The sequence below is a fragment of the Phycodurus eques genome, chromosome 3 (genome assembly GCF_024500275.1).
Source record: "Phycodurus eques isolate BA_2022a chromosome 3, UOR_Pequ_1.1, whole genome shotgun sequence".
Lineage (NCBI taxonomy): Eukaryota > Metazoa > Chordata > Actinopteri > Syngnathiformes > Syngnathidae > Phycodurus > Phycodurus eques.
This window is the reverse complement of record NC_084527.1, coordinates 21,395,782-21,413,871: the sequence shown is the minus strand read 5'-3', so window position 1 is coordinate 21,413,871 and position 18,090 is coordinate 21,395,782. Positions and strand designations below refer to the sequence as shown.

The 18,090-nt window shown below is 44.0% G+C and overlaps 1 protein-coding gene across 1 annotated transcript in view; it reads right to left on the bottom strand.

Moving 5' to 3' along the window:
- snx2 (sorting nexin 2) overlaps positions 1–18,090 on the bottom strand; it is a 29,983-nt gene that overhangs the window by 9,878 nt on the left and 2,015 nt on the right. Inside the window, exons 2-10 of the mRNA XM_061672552.1 lie at positions 16,547–16,622; positions 13,202–13,362; positions 7,998–8,064; positions 7,693–7,884; positions 7,543–7,621; positions 4,057–4,132; positions 2,417–2,530; positions 2,229–2,322; positions 955–1,160 (exon numbers count right to left, since the gene is read on the bottom strand). Coding sequence (XP_061528536.1) covers positions 955–1,160; positions 2,229–2,322; positions 2,417–2,530; positions 4,057–4,132; positions 7,543–7,621; positions 7,693–7,884; positions 7,998–8,064; positions 13,202–13,362; positions 16,547–16,622 — 1,065 coding nt within the window. The remainder of the gene's footprint in view (positions 1–954; positions 1,161–2,228; positions 2,323–2,416; positions 2,531–4,056; positions 4,133–7,542; positions 7,622–7,692; positions 7,885–7,997; positions 8,065–13,201; positions 13,363–16,546; positions 16,623–18,090) is intronic.

Here is an 18,090-nt window from a genome sequence, read left to right as displayed (position 1 = left end):
TCACACAGCCATAAGTATTCAGACCCTTTGCTCAGTATTTAGTAGAAGCCCCCTTTTCAGCTAATACAGCCATGAGTCTTTTTGGGAAAGAAGCAACCAGTTTTTCACTCCTGGATTTGGGGATCCTCTGCCATTCGTCCTTACAGATCCTCTCCAGTTCTGTCAGGTTGGATGGTGAACGTTGGTGGGCAGCCATTTTCAGGTCTCTCCAGAGATGCTCAGTTGGGCTTAAATGCAACCGAATTTTTTTTGTAACCTTGCCCAGATCTGTGCCTTGCCACAATTCTGTCTCTGAGATCTTCAGGCAGTTCCTTTGACCTCATGATTCTCATTTGCTCTGACATGCACTGTGAGCTATAAGGTCTTATATAGACAGGTGTGTGACTTTCCTACTCAAGTCCAATCAGTATAATCAAACACAGCGGGACTCCAATGAAGGTGTAGAACCATCTTAAGGATGATTATAAGAAATGGACAGCACCCGAGTTATATATATGTCACAGCAAAGGGTCTGAATACTTACGGCTGAGTTTTTCTTTTTTAATAAATCTGCAAATATTTCAAAATGGGGTGCTGTGTGTACATTAATGAGGAAAAAAATGAACTTATATGATTTTAACACATGGCCGCAATATAAACATTTAAAGCATTTAAAACTTTCCGTCCCCACTGTATTTTGCAAATATCTTGAGTCACTGTCAATCGACACTATGGTATGCCATGGTCATGCTGTCCCTCCTCAAAAAATGGTGCGACCAAATCATTTGCTGGTGCGACCAACTGAAAAAGTTGCTTGCACTCGTGGTACTCGTGCAAAGGTTAGTGTAGAGCCCTGGTTTAGTATCCACTGGTGCTACAGGATTCCACACAGCACTAAGTTCTACTGGAAGAGATGCAGCGTAAATAGCAAAAAGAAGAAGAGGATACGTGTAAATATACGTGTTGATGACACACCTTGACGGCGGCTAGGAGGCGCACGTAGTCTCCGAGGAGCTCAGCCAGAAAGTAGAAGTCAGCGTTGGCCTGCTGCTGGTACTGCTGCTCCATCTTCTCCTCCACCTCGGCCAGCTGAGACAAAGCTCGGGACAACGCCGTGTGGTCCTCGCTGTTGCCCAACATGGCCGCCGACTTGGCGAACTGCGCCGTGTTCACAGATAACTCTGTGTGGGGGCAGACAAATACACACACTGACAATGAAATGACTACAGCGGAAGTCGTGCACTTTTTCTACTTTATTCACGATTTCGTCAACATTAAATACAAACATAAATACATATACAGTATCTCACACAATACTGTACATGTGCATATATTTACAAACATACACATCGAGATATAATATTCATATACACAAGTGCAGATTTTTTACACACGCACAAATATAGTTACAGGAATACACGCAATCATGCATAAAAAAAACATTCACACACACGCACGTACATATCCGAGCCCATGTACACGTTTACACAAACTTACGTAGACACGTACACACACACATATACACATATACAGAGCTGCCAACATATAAAAATTCACTTCCAGAACAATTTTCTAAGTTTTGTCAAGAACATTACCGTGCAACAGTCATAATCATAATCATTAATACATTCTGGCTTCAATATTTGTCATTTAAATGTTTTTATTCGGTCAACCTAGTAATGGAGGATGCAGTTGCAGCCTGAATCAAAAGTACCAGTATATGAGACTTTGATGTAACATCATCATAAATATCTGTCTATGGATTAAATTGCCTTGACCAATTCTGTTTTCAACCCTGGTAACAAACAAAAAAAGCAAGTCTATTAAATCAGATTAATCAGATCTCAAACGTCAAAATTAAAAACTCCAAACCAAACCTATGCACAATCTGTCTCACAGCTTCTGCATTGCAGTTCCCTTTAATATTTTTGATGAAATTTTGGGCTCCATTGCTAACACCCGTTAGCCGGGTACATCACATGGCTAACCCAGATGACAACCCCTGCGCATGTGCATCATCAGAAAGACGCCAGCTAGCCACGACTGAGCATGTGCGTCACGACCAGAAGCAGAGACGCGAGCGTGGCGAGCAGATTGTCACTTTTGAGAGAAAAACAAAGCTTCAAAAAAATAAACTACATCGACTATAAAATCAATTGTCGACAATTTTGACATAGTCGTGACGAGTTGACTAAACTTGTCATCCATATTACACACACACACAGACAGACACACACACAATTACATACCTTTCCTGTGACACACAAGTGACTCGACACTGGCGTGCAGTTTCTTCAGTTGTACATCGAGATTCTCAAAATGCTGTTGCTTCTCCTCGAACCACTGACACACACACACACACACACACACACACGAAGCCTTCCATCACGGTAACAAGGTTAACCTCCCCACTCCCCCGCCCCCCAGGGCAACTCACAGCGTCCGACTCGTTCATCTTGATGGTCATCTTGTTGACTGCGTCAGCCGCCTTGTTGACCATCCTGAGGAGGCCTGCGCCGCTCAGAGCCTGTGTGTTGACGGCCCGCGGCAACTGCAACATGCACGCAAAACACACACACAAAGTCAGTACCGGGGTGTAACCCTAGGGCTGCAGGTATCGAATATTTCTGGAATTGTTTATTCTATCGATTCATCAGATAAACATTAATTTGGCATTAAAGTGTATTGCAAAATCCATTTTTATCCAATTACAGTTTATTACGTATTTACTTTGAGGCAGAATTTTTTTGTCAAACCTCTTTCTAATGGAGTTATTTGATGAATCGTTTCAGCCCTACACCTGACACGAACTCGTCCCGCCCTGTTGTGTTGAAAGCAACTGTCAACTATTTTATACGTCACACCAGACCTGGACTTCACGTAATTATCTGACTCCAGCATGCTGTTGCTGTCGTTGCTGTGTGAACGGTATATGTGGATTTCCCACCTTTACTGATTTACGCACTAGATGCTGGAGTCATCCAATTATCTGGCTAAGGGATCCTGTCTCTGTGTGAAAGCGCGCAGTCCCAGCAATTTCTCACTTTTTCTGGGTTCTGTGTGTGGCTGTTACGGTTTACAGGATGTATTTTATATATGTCACACCAGACACTGGGGTCATCTAATAATCTATTTGCGGGATGCTGGATAGCTGTGTGAAAACACACTTTTACCACAGTTTCCTGCTTTCTCTGTGCTCAGTGTACAAGGCACAGGCCAATAAATGCCAGCTTTATCGATGTGTGAGATATATTTTATTTATATCATGCCAGACAATGGTGCCATCTAATTATCTGGCTGCGGGATGTTGTCTCTGTAAGAACGCACAAACAGTCGCGGAAAATTACGCTCTTCTCATACGACTCCGTGGGACGTACGTGTGTGTGTGTGTGTGTGAGAGAGGCGAGAGAGACTTTAGAGCTAAATGTATACTGCTGATGCTAAGCTAAAGCGGTGGTGTGACGGCGCCCCCCGATGGAGCAAGCTGGCGTCGTGGTCTCTGATGACACAAAATGACTTGTGACGTTTGTTTCTCCCCATTTAATTAGCCGCCGCTGTCCCGCTTTCAACACAATCACTTTGTTGCCATCTTGCCCTCCCCCCCTCCTTCGTCTCCTTCGCTCCCTCTTTAATTCCCGTCCTTCCGCGACCCCTCAAAGCGATTGCAATGTCCTCCGCATTTCAGATTAAATCCAGGCGTCAGCGAGAGAGAAGCTCATTTTTCTTCATTTTGGAAAAGTTTACTTTCGCACATGGTGACCCCCTTCCTAAAGCCATTTAAGCAGAGGTGGGTCTCGGGGGTCCTCATTGATGGAGGCTAAATGAAGGGTGGGGGGTTTGGGACCAGGGGGGTGCTTTTCATTTATAGCTCCCCTCCTGGTTGTGTTTCATTAAGTGGGCCGGACACGATGCCGTGCTCGCTCAAGCTTCCCCACAATTCATCTGTTAAGTTGCTGACAGACCGGCATTTATTTCATAGGCCACGCCCCCTTGCACGTTAGCACAGTCCCAACAGGCACCATGGGGGAGAGGACATCAATGTGAGAGATGTGTTTGTTTGTTTGTTTGTTTGTTTACCTCAGAAATCTCCAGAAACTGAACGAGGTCAGGATCCTTGAGCAGGACAGGGTGCTGTACTGTGCGCATCAGGTACCTGCGCCACAACATCAAAGACGACGTTCAGAACGACGTTAAAATGAAAACACGAGCTCATCACGTTGTTTGGAAAGTGACAACAAAGCCGGATGTCACGTTGAAGAACATCAAACATGGTCATCACCAAAAGACAAAGAGCATTTTCAGACCATGTGACATCAGATGGTGACATTAACTAATTTTAAGACTGCGACCTCAAACAAAATGTTCATCACCATGTGATATCAACGATATCAAATTAAGACTGAAAGTCTAAAGTTAAAGCACATCTTGTTTGTTTCATTTCAAATCCATTGTGGTGTGGTTTACAGCCAAAAAGATCAGAATTGTGTCTATGTCCCAATATTTATGAACCTGATTGGAAGCATATTTCGATGCTCCTCGTAACATAAAGATGAAGTTTATAGAGTGAACTTTATGCATGAGCACTTAGCTGAGCTCATTCACGTTTGATTATCATCTTTGTTGAACCAAAGGCACCTATTTTACATTAGAACAACCACACAGTAAACCACCAGACAAAATGAATACTGAAATAATAATAATCAATTTACTCACAAATGCACTTCGTGTGAAATTTGGGCTTCTTAGGTTGAACACAAAGATGATATATTCAGAAGCCATGACTTATGCTGTTGTATGAATCACAACAGGTGGATACACAGGTTCATTGGACCGTTTGCCATCAAAGTATTTAATTGTTCTTCCGCCGCTGACCTACAGTGGGTGCAGAAAGTATTCAGACCCCCTTAAATTTTTCACTTTGTTATATTGGAGCCATTTTCTAAAATCATTTAAGTTAATTTTTTACCTCATTAATGTACACATAGCACCACCCCATATTGACAGAAAAAAAACATAATTGTTGAATTTTTTTGCAAATTAAAAACTCAGCCGTAAGTATTCAGACCCTTTGCTGTGACACTCCTATATTTAACTCGGGTGCTGTCCATTTCTTCTGATCATCCTAGAGATGGTTCTAGACCTTCATTGGAGTCCAGCTGTGTTTGATTATACTGATTGGACTTGATTAGGAAAGCCACACACCTGTCTATATAAGACCTTACAGCTCACAGTGCATGTCAGAGCAAATGAGTATCATGAGGTCAAATGAACTGCCTGAAGAGCTCAGAGAGAGAATTGTGGCAAGGCACAGATCTGGCCAAGGTTAAGGTTAATCCATAACCCTTAAATGGAAGACGTTTGAGACCACCTAAACCCTTCCTAGAGCTGGCTGGGCAAACAGAGCAATCGGGGGGAGAAGAGCCTTGATGAGAGACGTAAAGAAGAACCCAAAGATCACTGTGGCTGAGCTCCAGATATGCAGTAGGGAGATGGGAGAAAGTTCTAGAAAGTCAACCATCACTGCAGCCCTCCACCAGTCGGGGCTTTATGGCAGAGTGGCCCGACGGAAGCCTCTCCTCAGTGTAAGACACATGAAAGCATGGAATTTGCTACACCTGAAGGACTCCAAGAGGGTGAGAAATAAGATTATCTGGTCTGATGAGCCCAAGATAGAACTTTTTGGCCTTAATTCCAAGCGGTATGTGTGGAGAAAACCAGGCACTGCTCATCACATGTCCAATACAGTCCCAACAGTGAAGCATGGTGATGGTAGAATCATGCTGTGGGGATGTTTTTCAGCTGCAGGGACAGGACGACTGGTTGCAATCGAAGGAAAGATGAATGCGGCCAAGTACAGGGATATCCTGGACGAAAACCTTCCCCAGAATGCTCAGAACCTTAGACTGGGCCGAAGGTTCACCTTAAAAAAAGATCATGACACACAGCTAAAATAACGAAGGAGTGGCTTCAGAACAACTCCATGACTGTTTTTGAATGGCCCAGCCAGAGCCCTGACTTAAACCCAATTGAGCATCCCTGGAAAGACCTGAAAATGGCTGTCCACCAACGTTCACCATCCAACCTGACAGTACTGGAGATGATCTGCAAGGAGGAATGTCAGAGGATCCCCAAATCCAGGTGTGAAAAACATTTTGCATCATTCCCAAAAAAGACTCATGGCTGTTTTAGCTCAAAATGGGGCTTCTACTAAATACTGAGCAAAGGGTCTGAATACTTAAGGCTGTGTGATATTTCAGTTTTTCTTTTTTAATAAATCTGCAATAATGTCAACAATTGCGTTGTTTTTCTGTCAATATGGGGTGCTGTGTGTACATTAATGAGGAAAAAAAGTACCTTAAATGATTTCAGCAAATGGCTGCAATATAACAAAGAGTGAAAACTTTAAGGGGGTCTGAATACTTTCCGTACCCACTGTAGATAGAACAGCAAATATATATTTCTGAGTAATAAAAAAATAATAAAATAACTAATGATTAATAATAATGCTGTGAACATACTTTCACTTTTAACCTAATTATCCAAGGCATAATTGATTTTCCTAAGAGTCAACATGTATCCAACTGAAAACCATGACCACAAAACCGAAATACGAACCAAACCACAGATTTTGTGAACCGTGCCACCCTTATTCATCATGTTAAGACCATGTGACATCAAAGAGGTAACATTAGTTTGTCACATGAAGAACATGTGGCATCAAAGTCGCAACACTTGACATGACATTGTTCAGAACGTGACATAAAATTCATCACATTAATAACGTGTAACATCAAAGATGTAACACTAGCTCATCATGTTATGAACATCTAAAAGGGAACACTAACTCATCAGCTTAAGTAACATCAATGAGGGAACACATGCCCATCACATTGTTCAGAACATCCATCCATCCATCTTCCATACCGCTTATCCCAGCTATCTTTAGGCGAGAGGCGGGGTACACCCTGAACTGGTCGCCAGCCAATCCCAGGGCGCACACAGGGCACTCACAGTCACAGCTACGGGTAATTTAGAGTCTTCAATTAACCTACCATGCATGTTTTGGGATTTGGGAGGAAACTGGAGTACCTGGGGAAAACCCACACAGACACAGGGAGAAAATGCAAACTCCACACAGGCAAGGCCGGATTTTAACCCGGATCCTCAGAACTGTTAGGCAGATGTGCTAACCAGTCGCCCACAGTGCCGCCCTGTTCAGAACGTGACATCAAAAAGGTAACAGTAGTTCGTCACATTAAGAACGTGACAACTCTTGCTAATCACATTCATAATGTGACAAAAGTCATCACATTGAAAAGGTGACGACAAAGAGGTAGTAAAAACACAAAAGAGCTTGTTACATCAAAGACGCAACACTTGTTCATGGCATCACACAGAATATGTGACAAAACTCATCATGGGAAGAACGTGTCATCAAATAGGCAAAGCTCATCACATTGTTCTGAACGTGACATCAAAAAGACAACTAGTTTGGCACATTAACTACCTGTGACATCAGACGTAACGTGATGTCAAAGAGGTAAACGCGTATCATCATCATACCTCTCCAAGGCCAACCTTCTCTTCTCCACAAATTCGTTAGACGATTGGTCCTCCTTCCCAACCTTCACCTTGGTCATTCCTACATGCAACACATGACACACATCACACGTGTCTCTTGAAGAACACATCTGTGTTGTCACAGTAACGTACCCACAATGCTCTTCTCTGGCGCGGGGGGCACGATGAAGCCCACATGCATGTATTTGGATGCCAGTTTCCCGTGAAGGCCCAGGAAGTCACTGAAGCGACGCTTGACCGAGAACTCGGGGAGCCTGAACAACGATGAAGACGGCGACACCTTGGTGGTAACCTTGTAGGCCATGTACGCGTTCATGCCGTCACCTGGAAACATTGAAACGTGGTCATGTGACAGGAAATGGTGGCCATTTTGCTCACATGACGCAACATGGAGCGTGGTTTGAGTTCAGGACATTGAGGGAAGATGAAGGACTCACCGACTTTCTCAGGATCTGACACAGAGATGAGAACTTCCAAGATGTCGCTGGACTCATCATCTTCTACCTGAGCGGCAGCAATAGCACAACATATAGCAAGACACAACAACAACAAAAGCAGAAAATACTCTTCAGGAGTACTGTGTGTGTGCATATGAGCATGTGCATGCGTGTGCGTGTCTGTGTGGGTTTTTGTGAGTGTGTAGGTTTTTGTGTGTGCGCAAGTGTGTGTTTGCATGGAAGTGTTTGTTTGATGTGCATGCATTGTGTTTGTATCGATGTGTGTGTGTACGTGTGTTTCTAAATGTTTGTGTCAGTGTTTGTGTGTGAGGAGGGTGTGTGTGTGTACGTGTATGTAGGTGTGTATGTGAGTTTGTGTGTATGCATGAGCGTGTCTGTGTATGGGTGTTTCTTAGTGCATATGAGTGTTTGTGTGTACGCGAGTGTGTATACAGTGGAGCAATAAATATTATATTTATTATATATATTATAACTTTTATATATATATATATATATATATATATATATATATATATATATATATATATATATATCTTATATATATCTCCCATTTAAAAAAGATGAGAGAGGCCTGTAATTTTCATTATAGGTGTATACCTCACCTATGAGAGACAAAATGAGAGTGGGGAGAAAATCACATTGTCTGATATTTAAAGAATTTATTAACAAATTATGGTGGAAAATAAGTATTTGGTCACCTATAAACAAGCAAGATTTCTGGCTCTCACAGAACTGTAACTTCTTCTTTAAGAGGCTCCTCTGTCCTCTACTCATTACCTGTATTAAGGGCCTGTTACCTGTTTGAACCCGTTATCACCTGTCCACAACTTCCAACAGTCACTCCAAACTCCACTACTATGGCCAAGACCAAAGAGCTGTCAAAGGACACAAGAAACCAAATTGTAGACCCGCACCAGGCTGGGAAGATTGAATCTGCAATAGGTAAACAGCTTGGTGTGTCACGTACGTGGTTAGGGCGAGGGCGAGTAACACAAGGTAAGAACATGGTGGACCCAATTGCAGGGAATCAGGGAGGCAAGGCAGGAGTGCAGGAGTCTCAAAATAATATTTAATCTTAGAAAAGGGAAAACTGAACAAAGTCCCACAACAGATACCCATCAAATCAAAGTAACAAAGAAACACTCGAATATCTAAAACTGGAAACAAACTATGACCTGTGAGTAAGACGTGGAATAGAAACGGAAAATAACACCTGACAATGACATACCACAATGATAAAGACAACTGACGACTATGACATGGCAGAGACATGTGACAACGACAATGAACCGACAAGAACTGAAAGAAACCAGGGAACTAAATACAAACAGATAGACGAGACAACGAGGAACACCTGGACAAGACATGAGTGGCTGGAGAGAGCTGATTGGTCGACACAAGGCAGACGAGAACAGGTGGACACAACAACTTAATGAGCACACGACAAACATGGAACACAGGAAAACATGGAACAAAACTAAACACAACCCAAACCAAAACACAGACCATGACAGTACCCCCCCTCTAAAGGAACGGATCCCAGACGTTCCCCAAACAACAACCAAAAAGTCACCAACCCAGGGTGGGCGGAAGGGGGCCTGGAGGAGGGTACAGAGTCCACCCCTCAGGTCAGTCTGGTGGCCATCCAGGCCACCCAGGGTGAGGTGCTTGGCTGAGCGGTTCAGGAGGTCGTCCAGGACGCCAAGCACCAGGGTCTTTACAGGGCCATTCAGGTGGTAATGCAGGGGCCAGGCAATAGGGTCGGGTGGCGGCCGCTGGGCGAGAGCCGCCAGAGGAAGGACGGGTGACGGCCGCTGGGCGAGCGCCGCCGGAGCAAGGACGGGTGGCGGCCGCTGGACGTGCGCCGCCGGAGCAAGGACGGGTGCCGGCCGCTGGACGAGCGCCGCCGGAGCAAGGACGGGTGGCGGCCGCTGGACGAGCGCCGCCGGAGCAAGGACGGGTGGCGGCCGCTGGACGAGCGCCGCCGGAGCAAGGACGGGTGGCGGCCGCTGGACGAGCGCCGCCGGAGCAAGGACGGGTGGCGGCCGCTGGTCGAGCGCCGCCGGAGCGGGAACCTGGCGCAGCTGCCGAGGAGCAGGAGCGGGAACCTGGCGCAGCTGCCGAGGAGCAGGAACGGGAGCCTGCCGCAGCTGCCGAGGAGCAGGAACGGGAGCCTGCCGCAGCTGCAGAGGAGCAGGAACGGGAGCCTGCAGCAGCTGCCGAGGAGCAGGAACGGGAGCCTGCCGCAGCTGCCGAGGAGCAGGAACGGGAGCAGGAACGGGAGCCTGCCGCAGCTGCCGAGGAGCAGGAACGGGAGCCTGCCGCAGCTGGAGAGGAGCAGGAACGGGGCCTGCAGTCGCTTCCTCAGCCTGCCGCCATTGAGGTTTGGGAGTAGAGGGTACGGGAGTGGAAGAGTGCACAAGGTCTCGGGAAGGTGAACTAGGAAAAATGGCTGGTACTGAACATGGTGGCAGGTTTGACTGGACGTGACTTAATTGGAGCCGTGGAACAACGTGTGGGAACAGGTGAAAAATTAAGTGACTTGTGAACAGGGAAAAAACGAGGGGGCAAAATTTGACCTTTACTTGGGCGCCTCCGTTGGCCACCACGCGGCGGTCCCGGGTAGATGGCCAAACGGGTGCCCAAGAAAAGGTCCGAGGGAAAGGTTTTGGACTCACTGGGGTTGGAAACGGGGAGACGTGACAAAAACTGACGAGGACGGGATAAAGTAGGGAAGGAACCAGAAAAATCTAAGTCTGTGTCAGAGTCAGAATCAGACAGAAGGTTAACTAAATCGGGGCCATCTTCACAATCAGAAAAATCAGAATCTAAAGAAACATGTGGATGTAAAATAGTAGGGCATGGTGAATAACTAGGACAAGTGGGGGGACCCGATGAAAAGGACAGAAAAGACTGAACGATAGGGCTTACTGGAGGAGGGTAGGTATGGATGGCAGGCTGAGGACGGTGGGAGGCAGTTTGGTGGTGTCCAGGGTGACGCCATCTTCTTCCCGCTGGGTCCTGTTCTGGTCGGTTCATTCTGTCTCGTACGTGGTTAGGGCGAGGGCGAGTAACAAGGTAAGAACATGGTGGACCCAATTGCAGGGAAGCAGGGAGGCAAGGCAGGAGTCTCAAAATAATATTTAATCTTAGAAAAGGGAAAACTGAACAAAGTCCCACAACAGATACCCATCAAATCAAAGTAACAAAGAAACACTCGAATATCTAAAACTGGAAACAAACTATGACCTGTGAGTAAGACGTGGAATAGAAAGGGAGAATGACACCTGACAATAACATACCACAATGATAAAGACAACTGACGACTATGACATGGCAGAGACATGTGACAACGACAATGAACCGACAAGAACTGAAAGAAACCAGGGAACTAAATACAAACAGATAGACGAGACAACGAGGAACACCTGGACAAGACATGAGTGGCTGGAGAGAGCTGATTGGTCGACACAAAGCAGACGAGAACAGGTGGACACAACAACTTAATGAGCACACGACAAACATGGAACACAGGAAAACATTGAACAAAACTAAACACAACCCAAACCAAAACACAGACCATGACATGGTGTGAAGAAATCAACTGTGGGAGCAATTATTAGTAAATGGAAGACATACAAGACCACTGATAATCTCCCTCGATCTGGGGCTCCATGCAAGATCTCACCCCGTGGGGTGAAAATGATCACAAGAACGGTCAGCGAAAATCTCAGAACCAAACGGGGGGGGGCCTAGTGAATCACCTGCAGAGAGCTGGGACCAAAGTAACAATGGCTACCATCAGTAACACCCTACACCGCCAGGGACTCAAATCCTGCAGTGCCAGACGTGTCCCCCTACTTAAGCCCGCACGTGTGCAGGCCCATCTGAAGTTTGCTAGAGAGCATTTGGATGATCCAGAAGAAGATTGGGTGAATGTCATATGGTCAGATAAAACCAAAACTGTTGTGTTTGGAGGAGAAAGAATGCTGAGTTGCATCCAAAGAAGACCATACCTACTGTGAAGCATGGGGGTGGAAACATCATGCTTTGGGGCTGTTTTTCTGCAAAGGGACCAGGACGACTGATCCGTGGAAAGGAAAGAATGAATGGGGCCATGTATCGTGAGATTTGAGTGAAAACCTCCTTCCATCAGCAAGGGCATTGAAGATGAAATGTGGCTGGGTCTTTCAGCATGACCATGATCCCAAACGAAGGAGTGGTTTCATAAGAAGCATTTCAAGGTCCTGTAGTGGGCTACCCCGTCTCCAGATCTCAACCCCATAGAAAATCTTTGGAGGGACTTCAAAGTCTGTGTTGCCCAGCGGCAGCCACAAAACAACACTGCTCCATAGGAGAGCTGCATGGAGGAATAGGCCAAAATACCAGCAACAGTGTGTGAAAACCTTGTGAAGACTTCCAGAAAACGTTTGACCTCTGTCATTGCCAACAAAGGATATATAACAAAGTATTGAGATGAACTTTTGTTATTGACCAAATGCTTATTTTGCAACATGCGTGAGCGAGAGATTACAGAACGTACACCAAAGAAAATGCATATTTAAACCAAAACAACAACAAAAATATCTGTAAATTACCCCAGGGTGTTTTACAAGTTAGCAGTGGGCTGAAATATCCAGGTTTGGCCAAACTACACTGCATGACAAAGCTGTTGTTTTTTTACGGAGATGATCGCACTACTCGTCACTTTAAACCGCATACACTCCTTGAAGTCTCGGCGCCCTTTGCACAATGGCCATTGCACCGGACTATTGCAATATTAGTCATTCGAACTGCTCTAAGTGCTAGAGGACTCTGCATCTTTTTTGCACAATTGTTTTTTGTCAATGTCTTTATGTCTCCAAAGTGTTCTGTAAATTGACTGTCTGTTGTACTAGAGCGGCTCCAACTACCGGAGACAAATTCCTTGTGCGTTGTGGACATACTTGGCAAATAAAGATGATTCTGATCATGTAAACACAAGTCGCGCGGCTAATTTCGCCCCCTCTCACCTACAACATGAGTCCCTTTGATTGGCCCGCGAAGGCTTAGCGTGCGGTCACGGTTTCTGCCTTGTGATGTTTTGACTGGTGAACTGGCGTCAAATGACACTATGGATTGGTGCAAACAGCGCCAATTGTGGAAGTGGAAGTCAAAGTACAAAAATAGATGTGGGTGTTTACCTCCTCGAAGGAGGAATGTGTAAACACATCGTCATGGGCATGTCCTATACGTGGCGCGATGACGGAGGTGGGTGGCGTGATGGGCGTGATGGCAGGAGAGGGCCCGTCCGACAGAAGTACGTCTCTCTCCGGACTGTCCAGCGACACTTCCTCTGTGACCTCTACCAGACACACACACACACACACTGAATTAAATAATTAAACTGCATAATGTCACAGTGGCTTAAACTTTTTTGTTTTAATACAGTACATTTGCTAACGACAGGTCAGTTTTATTTAACTTTACAGTACAATTAATTTGCATTTGATGTTTCGGAACTGTTTTCTTCAAACATTTACTTAAGTACAATTTTTATTTAACAAAGGTACTGTAATGTACGGTGGCCTGGAAGTGCAAAACAATATAACAAATTGAGAAACACATTAATATTTCATAAAACACAAAAACAAAACACTAACATTTCATAAAACAAATTAACAAAACACGAAACACTTACATTTCAGAAAACAAATTGACAAATCACTTTAAAATTTCAGAAAACAAATTAACATATACACGAAACACTTTAACATTTCAGGAACCACAAAAACAAAACACAAAACAGCATTCTGGTCTGGTCGATCGAGAAGGAAACAGTTGCCTAACCACGTACACTGCACCATAGTTCAGTCGGGTTGTTTTCTTGAGCGGTCGATCGGTCAACCACTGGTTTTGACGCGATTCAAAATTATAATCTCCTTTGCACGGTGTCTTCACGTCCCAGTTTACATTCAATCAAAATGCACAGAAGCTTTCCCCTACAGTGAAAATACTGTACATTTCCGGGTTTGCGAGCCGTGCCGCCGCATCGCCTCGGCTCAAGCCATATAAATAGTACATAAACCATCAAATGTTGTTTAACATCAATGCTAAACTATAGTCATAATGTATAATGTGACTGTCGATGAAAAAGCATAGCTTGTGACCAGAATGTATGCAAGGTAGATCCCTCGCTCGGTACGTTCAAAAATGAATGGACCCGGCAGCTTCCTTGCTAATATCCACACATTCCCTATAATTCTCGCCAGCATCCTCTCTCTTTAGCAACCCGCTTCTTCCTTAACTCTTAATCTATCTTTTTATGGTTTCAGAAATGTGATCAAGTACAATATATTGTGTACACAGCATCAAACGCCTATACAGGCTCCCTGTTCAGGGTGTCTTTATATCCAATCGCTATTTGGGATGGACATCACGTTCCATCTGTGTACCCTATCCTTCCCGCGATGCAGGAGCCAATCATGATTTTTGTAAAGGTGTGTCTGCTTTTGTTTTAGTGTTTTCTGAAATGTTAAAGTGTTTCGTGTTTTGTTAATTTGTTTTCGAAAATGTTAAAGTATTTTGATAATGTTTTCTGAAATGTTAAAGTGTTTCACAATTTGTTATATTGTTTTGCACTTCCAGGCCACCGTAGTAATGCCCTCACATGTGGGCAAGGAGAGCCGCAGACGCCGATGCCCTTTCAGCCGTTTATTGAACGGGACAAACAGTCAAACACAGAAATACAAAATGAATACACTCATTAGGAGCAACTCAAACTCCAGCTCCTGGCGTCACTCACTAGGCCACGGCCTTTAAAGGCACACATTCAATACATGAAAAGAGCACGTACAGTAAATATAAAGATTGCAATGGGATATTTATTACTTTTAGTTTTTGTTTCATTTTGACGTTTTGTTTTTCAAATTCAGTTAGTTTTCATTAGTTTATCAGCTATGCAAACACCAAAGGCATGAAAATTGAGACAAACAAAACATTGTGGGGGTGTCTGGAGGGATCCCCCGGGTCTCCGCAGAGATTTGATCTTTTATTTTAACGTAAATTAAGCAATCTGAAAGACTCTGAAGAGGACAATACGACAAAATAAAACAAAATTCTTCACGCAGAAAAACATTTATTTACACCGCTCAAGTACATGTCGATGTACAAATTTAAGATTAGAATTAAATTTGCCTCATTTCTTTGCTTTTTTTTGTTTTGGCCTCCAACTTGAGGCAGGCCCATCTCCACCTGCACCTGATGCCTGCTTCAAGCTTTTTAAGCACTCTCATTCTGGAAAATAATTGACTAAAATGAGTTCACTTTATTTTTCATTATTAACAACTTCAAAGGCTCATCCCAAATGCATTCTCCAGTAAAATATTAAGTACAATATTTTTCTGTTTTTATTGGCCATTTCTGAATTTGAAGTTGGTTCATTTTGTGTTGTGACATAATCCCTAACATCGCTCCGTCGCTTAATACATTTAACATTAACATCCGTGAACTAATTAGATAATTGTAGGCGCAGTTCCTAATTAATACAAGATGTACGAGCGGATCAGCTCTTGTCGCCGATGTTACATGTGCTTCGGCGGTTCCGTAATCGGGGACACGACCCGCAGCACCTCAACGCGAAAATACAAATGACCAGTGCAACAAATACGACACTGGCTGATCTGATGAGCAAAAATGTTGCTTAAACGTAAGAGTAGCAATAGAGGATGTCCGCTCCAAAGGTGGGTACAGTACACAAATATTGTACTCAAATAAGAGTACTGTTACTTGACAATAATGTGACTCAAGTAAAAGTACTCCTCCAAAAAATTACTTGAGTAAGAGTAAAAAGTACACAGTAACCTGGTGTCACTCACTAGGTCATATCCCTTAAGGACACACACATCCAACACAAATACTACAGTATGTGAATTCTCATTTGTCTTATTTTGTTTTATGTTTTATACAGAGCGGCACGGTGGACGACTGGTTAGAGCATCAGCCTCACAGTTCTAAGGAACGTGTTTCAATCCCCGGCCCCGCCTGTGTGGAGTTTGCATGTTCTCCCCGTGCCTGCGTGGGTCTTCTCCGGGCACTCCGGTTTCCTCCCACATCCCAAAAACATGCATTAATTGGAGACTCTAAATTACCCACAGGTGTGACTGTGACTGTGAGTGCGAATGATTGTTTGTTTATTTCTGCCATGCGATTGGCTAGCAACCAGGTCAGGGTGTACCCCGCCGCCTGCCCGATGATAGCTGGGATAGGCTCCAGCACGCCCGCGACCCTAGTGAGGAGAAGCGGCTCAGAAAATGGATGAATGTTTTATACAATACATTGCTATTTCTATTTATTAAAACGTAACAAAAAATGCAGTGTTTTTTTTTTTTTTTTTAAGAACGCTGGAACGAATTAGTGGCGTTTCGATTCATGTCAATGGGGAATATTGATTTGATATACAAGTACACTGAGTTAAAACCTTGGTCATGGAATGAATTAAACTGGTAATTCAAAGGACCACAGTATGACATCATCAAGCGAGCGCTTACCTGCAAACAGGTCATCTGTGTCATGGTCAAAGTCCTGCTTGGGCCCGTTGGACTTCTTGCCGCTTAGGTCCACTTCCTGAGGTGGGACAAACAGACAGGAAGTGACACAGAGATAGAAAATCAACACGTAGTAGACTTTCGGCACCTGAGGCGTCTGACTGCGCGTGTAAGTGTCACACAGCGGTTATCCCCTGTCAATGTTGACACGCATGAGGCACAGCGGTGTCAGACAGCACTTTTGACAGGTGGGGCAGGTGCAAAAATAGGAATACAGTGGCCCCCCAGGTAAAAAGTAAAAGTAAAACTAAACAAAAGGTGCTCTGTCCCGAGTAGTTTAACACATCTAGATGTAAATACCATGAAATAAAAGCTGGAATTCTGAACTTTTGTCTCATATTCATCTTTTGATCTGAACCCCAAATGTCTTAAGTATACAACAAAAATAAAGGAATGGACCATGCCGTTACAACACTTTTGGAGGGGACTGTAAAACCTGTCTGACAAAATGAAGTCAGCCAAAAGATCTCAAAAAGCTGCAACAAAATGCCACAATCCAAAGAAATTCAAGAACAGACAAGAAATAAAGTAATTTACATCTATCAGTCTAGAAAGGGTGACAAAGCCGTTTCTATAGCTTTAAGACTCCAGCAAAACCATGGTGAGAGCCCATCCACCCATTTTTTTTTACACCGCTTCTCCTCACTAGGGTCACGGGCGTGTTGGAGCCTATCCCAGCTAACTGCGGACAGGAGGCGGGGTACACCCTGAACTGGTTGCCAGCCAATCGCAGGGCACATGTAAACAAACAACCATTCACACTCACATTCATATCTACGGACAATTTTGAGTCTTTTCAGAAAAAGAACATCACACCAACAGTCAAACATGGTGGTGATAGTGTGATGATCTGGGGCTGCTTAGCTATTTCATGACCTAGACGTCTTGCTGTGATTGATGGAACAATGAATTCTGCTCTTGGCCAGAAAATCCTGGAGGAGAATGTTCAGCCATCAGTTTCTGACCTCAAGCTGAAGTACACTTGGGTTCTACAGCAGAACAACAATCCAAAAAAAAAACAGCGAGTCAACTTCTGAATGGCTTAAAAAAATAAAATTAATGTTTTGGTGTGGCATGACCTTAACAAGGCCGTTCATGCTCAAAAACCCTCCAGTGCTGCTGAATTAAAACAATTCTGTAAGGAAGTGTGGGCTCAAATATCTCCACAGAGATATGAAAGAGTCATTGAACAGTTATAGAAAATGCTTGATATTTACTATCTCTGATATTTACATTTATTTGATGATCTTAAACATTAAAGTGTGGAAACTATGAAAAAAAATAAAATAAAAAATTTGAGAAGGATAATACTTTTTTCCCACATCACTGTATACTGTTAAAGCCCACAAAAAATGGCTTAAAAATCTGTGATATAGTGCGGGATCACTGTAATAACACTTTTTGTTTGAATGTGCTGCTAACCGGTCGAGAGAAGGGATTGACAACCAGGAGCTTCCTTACTCCTGACTCAGCACAAACACACAAAA